The sequence below is a fragment of the Acanthochromis polyacanthus genome, chromosome 6, assembly GCF_021347895.1.
Source record: "Acanthochromis polyacanthus isolate Apoly-LR-REF ecotype Palm Island chromosome 6, KAUST_Apoly_ChrSc, whole genome shotgun sequence".
In the NCBI taxonomy this organism is placed as follows: domain Eukaryota; kingdom Metazoa; phylum Chordata; class Actinopteri; family Pomacentridae; genus Acanthochromis; species Acanthochromis polyacanthus.
In genome coordinates, this window is record NC_067118.1 from 37,329,866 (window position 1) to 37,345,847 (window position 15,982).

Below are 15,982 nucleotides of genomic sequence, written 5' to 3' on the forward strand. Positions count from 1 at the left end.
AGGGTTATTGTGTCAATATCAGGTTGTGTTGTGCATTTATATCCTGCTTACCTGGCATGTTTTTCAGCACCTTCTGTCATTGCCAATGCTCGACTAAGGGCAGCCTTCACCTCATTCACCAGGGCCACTTGGGCATCAGTGCCAGTACCAGCAGCTGCCAGACTAGCTAGGAAGAGACGTGCCAATGCTGGAGTGTCCTTATCCTCTGAATTCTGGGTGTGAGGCAGTAAATGGTCCAGCACAAAGGCTAGAACACTGCAATCCTGTTAGAAAGCAGACATGTCCAAATAGGTTAAGAGAAAAAAATGAGGGCATAAAAGGGATTGCAAGACAGAGGTGTGAAAAGCTGATCATTGCGTTAAACTACCCACCTCCTTAATAAGCTCGGACTGTCCAGCGGTGTAGCAGTAGGAGGCAATCAGTGTGGCGATGCCCACATAGGAGCGCACCAGTTCAGCCAGCAGTCTCAGGATGGTAGAGGTAGGCATTAGAGGCTTACTTGCCTTCACCTTAGCTGCTTTACTCTCGTCTGAGCTGGTACCTTTCTCTCCCTCTTGTTCTTTCTTCTCCTCCCGCATCTCTTCTGGTGTGGAGGCTGAGGAAGTCAAAATAACAGTATGAATATGACATGCACTACATAGGTAAAGTATTAGCTCACACAGGGTATCTGCAGGTTTCAGCAAGTCAAATTTAAGACTTTTTAAGACCTTTTTAATGCCGTCTTGAATGAAATTTAAGACTGAATTTAAAAAAAAAAATCCTATAAATACAAGCGATGGTTAGGGATCCCGCTGTACTAGAACCTCAATGAAACATCACACGAAAAAGATCGCCAATCCCCTCATTTGAGGTGTAGGACTGATGTTTCACCATAGTGTTCAAGATCCATAACACCTCGGATTTGAGTGTTGCTGTCCCACCAAAGATAACCGTCAGGTCAGTGCTGCTAGCAGCACCGGTAGCAGCGGCGGTTGTTGTTAGCTGGGGCGCTGGACCCACACAAAAATGAGAGATGCCCGGCGTTTGTTTTTGGCTCTCTGTCGCCATTTTATGCTTAGCGCCCTGCATGTGTGATTCGACCGCTTTAATTCCCATGGTGCCGAGTTTGAAATCCTTCTTGCAAAGAATGCACCTGGCCTCCTCGAGATTGGCAACAGTTTTCAACCAGCTTTGAAACCGACTGTCCTCCAGCCAACACTGCTTAAACTTGCACTTACCCATCCTGACTGACCGGTGACGCGAGGAAGAAAGGAAAAAAGGAGTCTGCGCGCGACTGAAATTAAACTTCCGGCGCAACTTTTACGTTACTCAAAGTCCCCGAGTAAAAAAAAACAGACCCGACAATTTAAGACCACTGACTACTGTATTTAAGGAATTTCTAATGAATTTAAGACATTTTAATGCCTTAATTTTAGATACATGAATTTAAGACTTTTTAATACTTTTTAAGGATCCGCGGGTACCCTGTCACATGAAGATGAAATTAATACTATATAAATAATTATATACCTGGTGTGAAGCACATTGTCAACCTTTATTGGTTTAATATAAATTAAAAATAAAATCTCATGGCAAAATTATATTATTAAAATACTGGCAGAAGAACACAGTTGAATGATTAAAAAAACAGATTAGTGACTACTGAAACTGTTGACAGACATCAGTCATGCTAAACAGTGCTTAATAAAACCACCACCAACAAAATCAACGTTAATAGACTGACAGATAATTAATCAACGTGATGACATATGATATGTGGTGTTAATTAGCACGGATTTCTATCCCGGTGTTAAGGAAAATTTTCCTTTTTTGTCTTACCGTCTCCTTGTGGTGTTCCAGATTGGGAAGACTCAGCCACACCTCCATCAGCAGCAAACACTTGAGTCTGAGAGGAAGAGACGTGGTTCTATTATTAACTAAGGGAATGACAAATGCCATGTGTCAATATGCAAGCTAAACAGGACTGCTTGTCACGGAGTCTCACATTGATATGGAATGCAGACTGGGAGTCAAAGTCACTCCCCTGTCGGGTGAGCCGGTACTGCTGGTAAACATCATCACCAACGTCCTGTAAGATCTGGCAAAGGTCTTGACCACCAGGCACAGCTGCAGCACGCTCTTCTGGCCGCTCAGCTGTGATATATACATAAAACACTCATAAGCTGAAATATTTAACGGAGTATCTTCATTGAAATGACAAACAGGGCGATAAAATGCCTTACGTTCTTCAGGAGCATGGTAGGCAGCCAATGCATTGAGCATGTCATAGATGACTTCCTTGATGGTGTCAGGGATAGGGGGTAAGGGAGACAGTTTCAGAGGAGTGGTCTTCACCAGCTGCACAGCATTGGGCCCCTTAATTCGAAGGTTCTCAAACTCATCATCAGAAGCTGTAGAAAAAAGAAAGTGCAAAAGCTTATTGGGACTAAAACATTTTCACATTTGGATATGCAAATAGATCTGTCACTTTTACAATACTCATAACTTCAGATGTAACTGTGAGGTTGTTACTCATTTCAAAGTAAACTTCTAAATGAACAGTATTTCATATTTTTGAAAAGTTTGCACACTCACTTGTGCCAGCTCCACGAGGTGCAGGCAGAGCGATGCGGACACAATTGCTGGCAGTCTCAGCAAAGCATTCAGGGTTACGGCAGGCAGCAGGGCCCAGGACACGCAGAATGTAATTGATTTCTCTGGAACCAAGGCTGCCTGACACCACTCCTGAGGTGGTACTACCTGCTCCACTGGTCACTGCTGACCGTACCACCTATGGTATGGATTAGAGAAGAATTGGATTATGAGATCAACAAATCTCAGAAGCATAACTTAGAAGATAACAATCTGGAGAAAATATGTCAGTGTTGTCAATATCTACATATACTATGATCTGCATCCAAAGAGTACGAAAAAACATTCACCTTTTCCATGGTGTGCCGCAGAGTCGCGGGATCTTCTATGATGTGTCTGAACAACAGAGTCACAAGAGGGGTGAAGCCATTGAAGCCAGAGCTCTGCGTCAGTCCCAGAATCATCCGTGTGCTCTTCAGCTCAGCAAACATCATTGCATAGTGGTGATTGCGCGTAAGGCGTAAACAGAGACGCAGTGTGGCATGAAGAGTGTCTGGATCCACAGGAACACTAATCATACTGACACAGGCTCGAATAAGAACAGTAGTCATGTCCTCAGTCAGGCCTTGGACAACAATATCAGATCCCTGAGAGTAGTCAGGCTCCAGGGAAGATGAGGGGCCAGAGGTGGTCTCCTTCACCTGGCTGGAATCCTCCTTTGGAGCACTCATCTCCACTGCTGTACCTGAGTCTAGGTCAGTCTGGGTTTCTTCCACTTTGCCCCTGTCTCCCTCCTCTCTCTCAGAGTCCGTAACACTACCAGCCTTAGAAGGTTTGGGAATGCGAGGCACTCTCTGGACAGTCAACATCACGGGCCTCCTGTTCCCAGTCTCTTCATTTACCTGTCCAATAAAGTGGTTTCAGTTAAACAAACAAACCATATAGAGTGTTCACAGACAGACAAAAATGAGAGTGTATACCTGGACCATGGTGTTAAACTGCACAGTGTATCTCCGGCGTCCAGCTGTGAAGCGGACACTGCTCTCCCCAGCCCTCCATGCTGAGTCAATGGTACTGTTGTTGGATGCACTGTAACTGCACCAACGGCCTGAGCGGTCATCAAACCATCGCCAGTTATTACCATTGGGCTGCAGATACTAAGTGCAAACAAAGAGAGAATTCAGTCATTTTACAAAAAAGGTGCAGCTGCACAACACTAATATCTTAAAATAGACTGAAAAGAGGTAATGTAAGAACCCTTGCCACAAGCACAACAAAAATTAACAACATTGTGTTTATGGGTGCAATATTGTAAGAAATCATGGGTGTTTTGTCAACTTCCTGTATACGGGTACCCAAAAGGTATACCTTATTGTATTGATACAGCTCATTCAAGACAAGTCTTGAACAAAACAGCAAAGAGTACTGATCATGTAGACAATAAGACAATAGGAAGATCAGGTGTAGGTTTTGTACTTGCTCTGTTCCTACTCTTAATTTTCCCACTCATTCGCCCATAATACCTGCCTGTACTTCTGTGTGGTGCATCCATTTAAGCAATGTATTATTCTCAACTGTGGCGTTGTTTGTACCTTGTTCATTTGTTCCCTGCGCTTTGAGGAGACTGCCATCTTCTCATAGAAGTCAATGATCAACAGTACTGGTGTGATCCATCTGAAGGAAAAAGCACATTTTTAATTTTTACAAATTCATACCACAAACATATCAAGGATTTGCAAATGAAACGGGGTACACGGGGCTGTGTAAAACTCACTTTGGTGTCTGGATGTCTTTATGTTCTTTAGCTGCTTGCAGACATGGCTGCACAACCTCAAGAAGCTTGATCAGCAAATCAAGGATCCCACTGTTCTCCACCACTCTGGCACCTAACAACTTCAGTTCCTGTCAAAACAGAAAATCACCAATGAATGTATGAGCTGCACAAATAACCACTGACAAAAACGTGTCTCTATGACAGAACCATTATTTCTGTTACCTCAAAGAGCAACGTGAGCAGCAGAATTCGTGTTGCCAGCTTGGAGGCCTGGGGCAGTGTGGCCATCTGTCTGGTCCACTCAGACACCGTCTTTGTGTCACTAGTAGTCAGGGGCTCAGCTGCCTTGATCAGCACATCCGCTGCCTCCCACACCTACACACATCATGCACACAATCAGGCTCAGACGTTCAAACTTCTTTTGTCAGGATCATTTAAAGCCTACGGCTTTAAGATGTTTCCCCTGTCACTTCTAATAAGTGATAAAACACAAAAATTTAAATTTGCTTGCAGAGCTGAATTTTGGTATGCTATGAACCTGCTGAAAAGCATTTGTTTTGAAATACGCAACAATCAATTACAAACATCACAACAAATTGTACTGAACTGACTGGCAATCTGCATTTGACTACTCGTATTTTGTGTGTTCTGCCAAAGGAGTAATGCAAGAGTTTAATTGCAGATATCAGCCATACAACAGAAAACATAAAATGTTACACAGGAATGTACTTAAACATCCCTTCCCCTAAATTACTGAATCTGAAGTATTTTAATCGACTGACCTGGTGGACAACTTGGCCAAGAATAAGGTCCCTGTACTCTGGGCCACTTCTCTTGATGGCAGTCATCAGCAGGTCACAGAGTCGGTACACTGTGTCAGGCAGCTCATCCAAAAGATGGAAGCAGCCAGGCAGCATGGAGTCAGTGAAGGCATGTAGTTCCTGGGGGTCCAGTGGCTCAGCCTCCATGAAGCGTTCTAAGCAACGTGCCTCCTCCTCTTCTGCCCGCTCTCTGGCTCTTCTGTCCTCCTCCTCACGCCGACGTGCAGCTTCCTGAAGCAGACAGAAATATTCTCAACAGCTGCTTTACCTAACTGGAATTTATGTATTCATTATGTTTTACTCAGCAAGAACAGTTTAGGCCATTTAAACTATTTCCATGTAATTTGGCCGGTAAGAAAGACACACCTCAGGAGAGTCAGAACGTTGCTCCATGCTGACCTCTTGCCCAAGTGACATGGCAATTGCCCTCATCATCTGGTCCTCTTCAGACATAGTCAGGTCCTAGATGGAATAAAAACAACAGTGTCAGCTGGCTGAGTTTGACCGATGGAAACTATAAAGAAACAAAATACTTGCGTGTTTGACAATAATGTAAATAAAGTCTTACCCTTACTGCTCCACCAAGGAGTGGAGGAGGGTGTGTAAGCAGGTATTCTGTGGCCTGCTCCATGGTGCTGGTGTTCAGTAGGGCCTCCATGGCATGTTCTCTTGAGAAGCCCATATCCATGAGCTAAAATACCACAGAAAAGAGAAGAGTACATAGAGATGAGGTGATGAGCGAAGGGAAAGTGGATAGAATCGGAGGGAACAAGGACTATGAGGTTTAATAGATAACTACAGAAAAATGACTTAGGGTGAAGGAAAAAGTTGAACACATTTGTTAGTATTGTGAAGAATAAACATATTTTATCACTTGTTTTCTTTTTTCCCCCAAAATCATGACTTAGAGGACTCTAACACAGCCTCTGTAATCTTTCTACAACACCCTTTCAGACCTTTTTCCTTCACAACACTTATAACATTCTGTCTCTAAAGGTATGAATAATCCAATAATCTTATCCAAGTGTCTCTCTCACTGTCTCTGTTTAACCAGTTCTCTCTCTCCATTCTGGCTCCATCCTTTACTCCCTACCTCTCTTCACCTCTTAATTTCTTCCCTCTTTTTGACAATTCTGATACCTGTTGGAGGTGCTGCTGGCTTTCCTCTGCTGGTCTCCCTCTCCCTCTGTATCTTCCCTGTTGTAAAATAAATGGTGGCCCAGGATTCAGTGCATGCAGAATATTGGGGGACAAGATTGGTAAATACAGCACCTTTGTTTCAACTTCTTGCTTACATGGCCACTTGGATACATAATAATTATGCTGTTAACCTGTTCTATCAAAACTGCCTACAGTACCAACACAACAAGCTGAAAATACTGACACCAGAGATAAACCACAGTTAGCAAGGAGAATAAACTATCAACCTCCAAATAAATAAACAACTTGCATAAAAAGATCCTCAAAAAATAGCAGAATGTCATACATCTTTCCCACAAACCTGTGTGAGTTGAGCCTGGTTAACTTGGGGCTCACGACGAGGTGTAGAGTTGGTAGAATCATCAGTGGATCCTCCTGCTGGCCCTCCAGAAGCTGTTCCACTCGCTGCTGGTGCCTCGCTTCCTGTTGTAGAGGCTCCTGGGGCCCCACTCGGTGCCAAAGAGCCAGTTGGGGCCCCCTCGTCATCTGGCCGCACAGTTCCCTCTCTCTCCTTAGCCAGACGTTCCTGAATAACTGGTTCCCCTCTCAGTATGTGGCAGAGGATGGCCAGCATGGACTCAGCCATCCTGCCACCATAGACTTTCAGCGGCTTCCTGTTCCACAGACTGCGGATGCAGCTGAATGCAGCCTTGATGAAGGAGAGACTTTGTTACAAAGACTGATACAAGAAGACATGAAACAGCATGAATCACTTCATGTTGGTCATGGAGTTCATGAAAGTTTGTTGCCTAATTTTGACTTTTATCTCCACATGGTATTAAATTACAGAAATGCACTCACTGAACAGTCAGTGCTTCAGCATCCATCTCAGGGTTCTCGCCAGCGCATTTCAGCGTAACGGCCCGTTACGCTGTCAGTTTAAAAGACTACGCTGTAATTAGGGCCGCTACGCCAGCGCATTTCAAAGGTTACGCTGTTGTTATGAGAGTGTGTGGCTCCGTCATGAGAGAGGGAGAGAGAGCAGCGTGTGTGTGTGAGAGGGAGGGGGAGAGCAAGATGTCCAAGCGACCTTGAATGCAGCGCGCGAGAGAGAGACGGCAGTCGGTTCGGTAGAGGAGGAGAGGAGGTGCGTAGTTGCTGGGTTGGCGGTACTGTGCAGTTCAGCTACTGTTAATTTACAATAAAGGCTGCAGTGTTCTTCGATGCGGCAGGGCTCTTGTGTCTTTGCCTCTACGGCTGCTGAGGAAGTGAAGGGGGTTAACCCCGAGCTTCCTGACCACGGTCGGGGGCCGAACAGGAAGGGTTAACACTGTGATTAGGGCCATTGCGCTGTTATTTTGACAGATAACGCCACGTGCGTTTGCTTTTATTGACTGGGTGCCTATCTAGGTTAGTTTATGTCTCCCCACCTCAGCCGTACTTTCCTGTCGATTGACCCGTTCCCGTCTATTGCACCTGCGCGTGTGCATGCGCATTCCCGTCTATTGTGTGCGCGTGCAGGAGGACCTGCCGTTACGCTGAAAAAAAATCCTGGAGAGAACCCTGCATCTTTAGTCATTATCCTAACAGCTGTCCTCCCACTAGTTTCCCAAGTTAATTGCCGGGCACAATGTATTATTTGTTTCAGATGATGAAAACACAAACTAACAACTTCTATCTGAAGGCAGCAAAAGGCTCATTTGATTTTTAGACAAATGAGCAATACCATTTATTCATTACAGTTAACGATTTAATTAATAAATATAATAATCAGTTATGCAGAAAATGACAGATTTGCAGCATAACTGTCAGAAAATGTACTAAATGAAAATTGCAAATTATTATAATACACAGTTGTACCACGAGGTGGAGCCTTTTGCTGTTTAATGAGAGAGTTGAGGAACATTTACAGATCACTCAGAAGAGACACAGATATTCTAAAAAGGAGTAAATCTTCCTACTTTCCAAGGACAAACAAAGTTGTTGCTTGTCAGGCTCTGCTAACTGTTGCATAAAGTTGTGAAAACATGAACAATGGATTTGTTGGATTTCTCTTTTTAAAATTGATAAGGCCTTTACCTTAATATGTGAAGTGCAATGAGGCAACATGTTGTAAACTGGCGCTATGTAGATAATTTTTTTTTTTTTTTTAAATCCATGCTTGGATTTTTTGGGAAACATTTTTGCTTTAGTTACTTATTGATTTTCTAAACCAACAAAATTGGTGGAACAATATTCGATATCTGCTCTAGGTGAGCAGTGGTGTCCTGCAGTTGGACTAACATGAACTCAAAATGTGAAGTCACTCCTGTGTTGTACGTAAGGCAATCACAACAAAATTTCTAAAACTATTTAGACTGAATTCTATTGGGAGTAAACAGGGGTAATGATGTAATTTTTGCCTTCAAGTTGCACAGGAGTTAGCGGTGCATAACAGTGGATTTTGACACACCAGCAGTCAAATACAGACGGGAGTAAAAAAGTTCCTCAATCTTACATCAAGTCATTTCGTGGAGTAACTTTGGTGTTTACTTTGTGTTTTTTAATTTGTTAACGTACCCTGACGCAAACATGATTGCGATGAAAAAAGGTTCTATTAGTCTGTACACATACTGTATTTTAGCGAATTTCAACAAATAATTATTGACTGTAAATGTAGCTGAATATAAAATAAGGAAATTGCTTAAAAATTTTATTTACTACTGTATACCAACCTTCTGGGTGACGATGAGGAACCTAAGAGCACTGAACTGGGGCATGGTGGGCGTGACCCCAGGCATTTTAGCTGGCAGGGAGTGGGGTGAGTCCAGCACAGTGCTTGGATTAACCATCTTCTCCACCAGCATTAACCAAGCATCCAGAAACTCCCCTGTCCCATCTGGTAGGTCAGTATGCTCCAGACCTTCAGACACAGGCACCTTCCCACCCATTGACAGAGCCCAGTTAAATGTCCTGCACAAAAAAACAACAGCAAACATAACCAGTGAGTCTCTCGTCAAACATTAAAATAAGAATACTATTTTCAGCTGTCAGCGAAAGTGATGCTGACAATTACTACGAAAAAAATCCCTCAATATTGATAATAAACTGACAAATAATTTACAGTTGATCTATGTCTCCTGCATGTGGGTCAGCTTTCATCTGCCTAACAGGCAACAGTAATACAGAGACCGTAACAAGGGAATCGTGGCAGAGTTAGGTCAGACGACTCCGGTGATTTTGAAATGGTTCAAATTTCAAAATTCATACATACATATGTCAGAAATCCAGACAACCAGTGCCAACACAAGCCTTTTCCATCATTTCAAAAGATAGCACTACTATCCAACTGAGTATACAGAAACCAAAACTCTACACCCCAAGCTGCTAGCACAAGCACCCAAGCTCAAAACAAAGCTCTTGTGGTAACATTAGTTAGCAGTATCTCATGTCCGCCTTTTCAGTCATTCTACAATTTCATTTAGCAGACGCGTTTGTCCAAAGCGACGTTGCTGAGTATTTTCTGTGGCAGGTACCTAATTAGTTGTTTGTTGCCTATTAAGTCACATTTTCCAATATTAGTTAGTATACTAAAAACATAGTAATATATTTTTGGTCATACTCAGCCTATGATAATATCAAGCAACAGGGAAGACAAAATACTATCAGTACCCCTAAAATGTCTCATAATACCATAGGACTTACTCAAACAAGGCATCATGTCCCCCAGAGCAAAAGAACTTTTGCAGCATTAGGTGGTACGGGTACTTCCTCTCATCAAACAGCATGGGAGATGTGAAGCCCACTGAGCAGATGAAGAAAGTCAGCCTGCCAGGGGAAAAAAAATAAAGTGTCACTCTGTATGTCTTGTACATATGAAAAATGGCAGTGGTAGTGGTCATCTGCTCCTACCTAAAGCGAGGGGTGGGTGTGTAGGGTGGGGGCTGCCAACTTAGACCCTTGGTGAGGAGCTTAGTGAGGGCAGAAGCAGTGGCCCGGGCAGCAGGTGTCGGGGTAGTGCCTGTGCTTGTGGCATGGTGGGAGCGGCGTTGGCGCACTGGAGAGCCGACACATAGCTTAACCAACAAGCCAAAGAGCTCAGCAAGAGCCCTACCTAGTCGAGATGACGCTGCAAAGACACGAGGCAGTTAGTCAGACAAACTCAAGATCTGACACTTTGTTAAAACTCTGACATGAAAAAAATGATTGTGTCATGGAAATCATCTCACCAGAGAGTAAGGGTTTAATTTGTTTGATGCGGGTAGCCATAGCTGGGGTGAGTTTGGACTTGGCCTTAGGGTCTGTTGTAGAGGGTTCGTCTGTCTCCATGGGAGCCAAGGTGTCCCCATCTAGACCCATGCCTTCCAACAAACCACCGGCAGATGAATCTACAGAAACTGCCTCAGATTCTGCTGGAGGAAGGTTGACAAAATTTTACTTATTGAAAAGTGTCCCAGGTACATGGTTGTTTCAATTGAACAAAGTTAAATGATTATATTACCAGTTCTTCTGGAACCAGAGGCTGTGCTTGCTGCAGTGCTGCCAGATGGCTTCTCTTCTTTGGGCACCAGTTTCTGCATGTCAGCCTGGCCAAACTCGCATCCTGGAGGCAGGCTGCAGAGCACAACCGAGAGGTGTCAGGAGGGCTAAGAGACGACACATACTTTGCATTGTTGTTGAAAAAGAGGGGATAGCTGATGCCTTACCTGTTTGGGGTGCATAGCGACAGAAGCACAGTGCTCTCCCATACCAGAGAGCAGTAGAGCTGACTGAGCTTGTTGAGAACACTCAAGCCCAGCTGGGAGCCCCACTGGTTGACTGAGATTGCTCTGATCTCACTCTGTTTAGAAAGCAAACACAAACATTTAGAGATGGTAAACCAAATCTCAATTTGAAGAACTCCCTCTACAATGTGAAAAACATACATACAAATGTTGTAATCATCTTCCATTGGGAGCAAGTTTTCTTATGAACCAATAAAAGGTAAGTTTACATTAGGTGAAAATCAAATGCCTTGCTCGTACATTAAGTTATAATAATTCTGAGTAATGCCTTCCCTTCCTCATCAGACATTTGCAAAGATGATTTTTAAAGTATTGTAAAGCCAAATAAACTGGGAAGCCACAATTTTTAAAATAAAGATAGCTTATTGCCTTACTAAATAATTGAATGAATCAATAATTCATTATTTTTGTAGTGATGTGAAATAATCCATAATTATCTCATGTTACACTAACAAATACAAATGGGTGAATGAAACTGCAACAGCACCCAGGAAGTGTGCAGCATTCACCTACCTTGCGTGTTGTGTGAATACTTTTTTTTTTAAATTTTATATAACCTTTATTTAAGCGGCCTTGTTTGACAGAGACCTGGCTAGGACAGAGGATGGAGTTCATCTTAAAATAATAAGACAAGTGCTGGGGTGTGGTTTGGATTTTGTGACTTCATAAAATTTTCAGAATGATGATCATTTTTTCGTTACTGAATGCCTTGCCTATCTTTAGACTACGGCTAGTGGTGTTTAGGACCCACGTCCAGCACTAGCAAGGAAATAAGGCTGACCAAAAGATACCAAAGCACTTAGTAAAACTGAAATAAATGCAGGTGAAGCATAAAAAATAAATGTCTTGATAATCAGTTTCTTTTCAAAGACCTCATTTGTACAAAAATCTGTATTTAAAAAAAAAAAGATAAGATTGTTCACTTAAAAAAAAAAAAAAAAAAACTTCAAAGCAATCAGTTCAAGTGCTGCATACTTGCACAAACGTTTTTTGCTTTTTGTCATACAATGACCCAGAGTTAATTTTCATGTCAGTTGACAAACAACAGCAGTCAGTGGTTTGGCATACAGTAAAGTAGAGAAAAGCCTAAATTTAGTATTCATCTTTCATTTTATCACACAAATTATATTTTTACACTAAGAATCTGAATCAAATCACAAAACTATTAAAAATTCCTACCTCCAACTTAGACATCACCATTTGTTTCTAGAAATCACATATTACAATGTACAGAAATCAACTTTGTGAAATAAAGTGATTTAGAGTTATTAAAATAGAGTAAAAGGTGGTAAGGTTTGTTTTTTTAAGAAAACACATCCATATTTACCTGTCCTACTCTGCAAGTATGGACAAACATGAGGATGTAGGCATGCGCTGCGGTGAGAGCATGTAGCAGTGGTGTAGCACGGGCTGACAACGTGGCGTCGGTGACGTGGCCGGCATTAGCCAGTTCTCTCAGAAGCACAGACCCACCAGGCACCTCTATTGGTCGATGAAGTGGCTCCAGCGACGTCAGAATGCTGTCCAGTTGGCACAGGCCCTCCTGGAGTACCTTAGGCTCATGCGAGAGTGTCTACGGGGAAGAAATAAAGGGAAACAAAACAGCTCTTTGTAAGTTCCCAGGAACAGCAGATCAAAGAGTGCATTTTGGCTGAATGTGGCAGTTGAACACCATATTGACGATAATACATGCCATTGCTAAGAAAAAAATGTAATAAACAAAAATCCCAACAGTGATCTTTCTTTTGTGCTCACCAATATGGACTTGCAAACACCAGCCACAGCTTGGCAGGCAGCTGAGGTGGGAAAGTCTATGGGTAAGTTTGGAAGGCCCAGAATAGAAACCAGGGGCAGCAGCCCCTTCTGGTTGACAAACTCCTGACAGTGGTCGTCTGTGGTGTTGTTGCTTAGTATGGATTCTACAAACTTCATCTGGCGGAAAAAAGTGCAGAACACATTAATGATGTAACCAAAATAAAAAACTGAATGTTGCTTTATCCCTTGAAATATTTCACATCATAACCAAAACAGCACTGACGTCAAACAATCAACACATACCACATTCAGGATGTAATCCATTAAAGGAATGGGTATTCTTTCCTCAGTTCCTACCACCCTGCAAAAATCCACACAACATCAAAAATGTCAGCTCCCAACTAAAGTATTCAAAAGTTAGAGAAATGACTTGGAAAAAATATCAAAGTCGGTAAAGAGTTGTTGTTCTGTTCTATTGTGTTATGAACTCAGCGTCATACAATTCAAGTGGCACTGACTGTCTGTTGCTCTCTGGTTCCCCCTGCTGCTGGGTGAATGTGTGGAGGGCCTCCTCTTCCTCTTCATCTTCACTTGAAGCTTCTTCAGCAGCGTGGCTGGAGCGTGCAGGTGGAACAGCAACAGTACCATCTGCTTTCTGGATAGACGGTTTCTGGCAGATGTATTCAGGAGCTCGACCTAGGTTGCAGATCTCCTCCAGTAACTGTAACAGCAATGAAAATTTGATGATCCAACAAATAAGAAGACACTGGAGACAACGCTTTGAAATAAAATGTTACACTACCTTAATAATGGCAGTAGTAGCATCTGTCTTCAAAGTGGGCTGGTGCCTCATGAGCTCATCCACAGCACTGCCCAAGTTGGATGCAGTGTCACCTGAGGCCAAACAAAAAAAAAAAAGCATATCATCCACTCAAGAATGTTCCACATCGGATTATCAGAACACAACAGAAACAGACCAACTCACCCAAAGGGTCAGAGCTACGGCGGCGTCGCATAGCAGGCAGGTAGTCAGGGGACAAAAGCACTTTGAAGAGGCGTTCAAAGGGCTGGCACTGAACGAAAGAGTGCAGGCCTCTTGCATTCAGACAGAGTGCACTGAACACATTAGGGAGAGAACCCAACACCTCACGAGTAGCAGGAACCTAAAAATAGTATAAACGATTATATTTTTTTTTCCTGATAAAAAGACACATTAACAACCTGTGATACGTAAACATAGTGTGAGCATGCATGGAATTCATTTACAAAAAAATTCTATGACCTGCCATACCGTAGTGTCTTGTTTACACCAGATGCCAGAATCTGACCTAGATTAGCCATTTGACCATAAAACTAGAGTTGGTCTTTGTAATTTAGCATGTGTTCAGATTGGTCTGGAAATTACACAATGTTTTAGTAAAAAATGAAGTTCTATAGTACATGTCTGAGTCCAAATTGTAACCAGTGGAGACAGGATAACCCATTTACACTTTCAATCCATATCTTAAGTGGATTGAGACCTCTATCAATGAGAAGGTATTCTGTGGACTCTAATGAGAGACAGCTAAAAGTCTCAAAACTATTTCAAACATCAAATCCAGTTAATGAGTTAAGACAATGAGAGAAAGTAAGAGTGCTATTATTGAACCGAAATTAATTATCAGTGATGGGGCAAACATAGCAAACTCACATCTTTGATGAGAAGGGCATGCAGCATGACATCTGTGAGACCATTATCCTGCAGGGAGGAGAGCAGGGATGGCTCCTGGAACACAAACACCGTCACCACCTCTGTCGCTATAATCCCAAAACAAAACAGAGACAAAACAAGGTCAGAATGCAACACACTGATAAAAGTGTCTATGTAATCATTTCAATAAAGCAAACAGTCAAATGTCATCAGATTTACAGATCCACAGTTTAATGTGACACATACTTTGCATTGTTGAAATAAAGTCAGCACTCAGCTCAGTCAACAGAGAGACTTTTCTGAAGTGTTACTGTGTACTCACCTAGGAGGAACAGTGATGGGCCATAATATTCTGCATTACTGATAATGTGCTTGAGTGAGGTAGGCAAGGACCCATCCATGACTTCAGGAAAAAAGCAGACAATGCACAAATTATCAACCAACATTTGTGCAATGAAATGTACAAATCTTCACAACATACTTCATCAATCTGTTCAAAGTATACACACGTGGACAAAATTGTTGGTACCCCTCAGTTAAAGAAGGAAAAACCCACAATTCTCACTGAAATCACTTGAAACTCACAAAAGTAACAATAAATAAAAATGTATTGAAAATTAAATAATCAAAATCAGCCATCACTTTTGAATTGTTGATTAACATAATTATTTAAAAAAAACAAACTAATGAAAAAGGGCTGGACAAAAATGATGGTACCCATAACTTAATATTTTGTTGCACAACCTTTTGAGGCAATCACTGCAATTAAACGATTTCTGTATTTGTCAATGAGCGTTCTGCAGCTGTCAACAGGTATTTTGGCCCACTCCTCATGAGCAAACAGCTCCAGTTGTCTTAGGTTTGATGGGTGTCTTCTCCAAATGGCATGTTTCAGCTCCTTCCACATATGTTCAATGGGATTCAGATCTGGGCTCATAGAAGGCCACTGCAGAATAGTCCAACGCTTTTCTCTCAGCCATTCTTGGGTGTTTTTGGCTGTGTGTTTTGGATCGTTGTCCTGTTGGAAGACCCATGACCTGCGACTGAGACCAAGCTTTCTGACACTAGGCAGCACATTTCTCTCCAGAATGCCTTGATAGTCTTCAGATTTCATCGTACCTTGCACACTTTCAAGACACCCTGTGCCAGATGCAGCAAAGCAGCCCCAAAACATTACTGAGCCTCCTCCATGTTTCACCGTAGGGACAGTGTTCTTTTCTTCGTATGCTTGCTTTTTGAGTCTATGAACATAGAGTTGATGTGCCTTACCAAAAAGCTCCAGTTTGGTCTCATCTGTCCAAAGGACATTCTCCCAGAAGCTTTGTGGCTTGTCAACATGCATTTTTGCAAATTCCAGTCTGGCTTTTTTATGAGTTTTTTCAGCAGTGGTGTCCTCCTTGGTCGTCTCCCATGAAGTCCACTTTGGCTCAAACAACGACGAATGGTGCGATCTGACACTGATGTACCT

General features: G+C 42.5%; 1 protein-coding gene across 2 annotated transcripts in view; it reads right to left on the bottom strand.

Moving 5' to 3' along the window:
• The window catches only part of huwe1 (HECT, UBA and WWE domain containing E3 ubiquitin protein ligase 1), a 45,935-nt gene that overhangs the window by 17,309 nt on the left and 12,644 nt on the right, over window positions 1-15,982 (bottom strand). Inside the window, exons 19-48 of one of the 2 annotated variants that reach the window (XM_051949164.1) lie at window positions 14,837-14,917; window positions 14,515-14,621; window positions 13,810-13,987; window positions 13,627-13,718; window positions 13,325-13,545; window positions 13,128-13,185; window positions 12,825-13,001; window positions 12,397-12,642; window positions 10,992-11,125; window positions 10,787-10,899; window positions 10,515-10,697; window positions 10,198-10,414; window positions 9,991-10,113; window positions 9,021-9,258; window positions 6,668-7,015; window positions 6,307-6,363; window positions 5,735-5,857; window positions 5,533-5,628; window positions 5,128-5,397; window positions 4,568-4,720; window positions 4,346-4,473; window positions 4,164-4,245; window positions 3,552-3,728; window positions 2,922-3,473; window positions 2,575-2,770; window positions 2,223-2,390; window positions 1,985-2,133; window positions 1,819-1,906; window positions 372-595; window positions 52-263 (exon numbers count right to left, since the gene is read on the bottom strand). In XM_051949164.1, the coding sequence (XP_051805124.1) occupies window positions 52-263; window positions 372-595; window positions 1,819-1,906; window positions 1,985-2,133; window positions 2,223-2,390; window positions 2,575-2,770; window positions 2,922-3,473; window positions 3,552-3,728; window positions 4,164-4,245; window positions 4,346-4,473; window positions 4,568-4,720; window positions 5,128-5,397; window positions 5,533-5,628; window positions 5,735-5,857; window positions 6,307-6,363; window positions 6,668-7,015; window positions 9,021-9,258; window positions 9,991-10,113; window positions 10,198-10,414; window positions 10,515-10,697; window positions 10,787-10,899; window positions 10,992-11,125; window positions 12,397-12,642; window positions 12,825-13,001; window positions 13,128-13,185; window positions 13,325-13,545; window positions 13,627-13,718; window positions 13,810-13,987; window positions 14,515-14,621; window positions 14,837-14,917 (5,191 nt within the window). The remainder of the gene's footprint in view (window positions 1-51; window positions 264-371; window positions 596-1,818; window positions 1,907-1,984; window positions 2,134-2,222; window positions 2,391-2,574; window positions 2,771-2,921; window positions 3,474-3,551; window positions 3,729-4,163; window positions 4,246-4,345; window positions 4,474-4,567; window positions 4,721-5,127; window positions 5,398-5,532; window positions 5,629-5,734; window positions 5,858-6,306; window positions 6,364-6,667; window positions 7,016-9,020; window positions 9,259-9,990; window positions 10,114-10,197; window positions 10,415-10,514; window positions 10,698-10,786; window positions 10,900-10,991; window positions 11,126-12,396; window positions 12,643-12,824; window positions 13,002-13,127; window positions 13,186-13,324; window positions 13,546-13,626; window positions 13,719-13,809; window positions 13,988-14,514; window positions 14,622-14,836; window positions 14,918-15,982) is intronic. The other variant, XM_022199257.2, reaches the window with a different exon arrangement.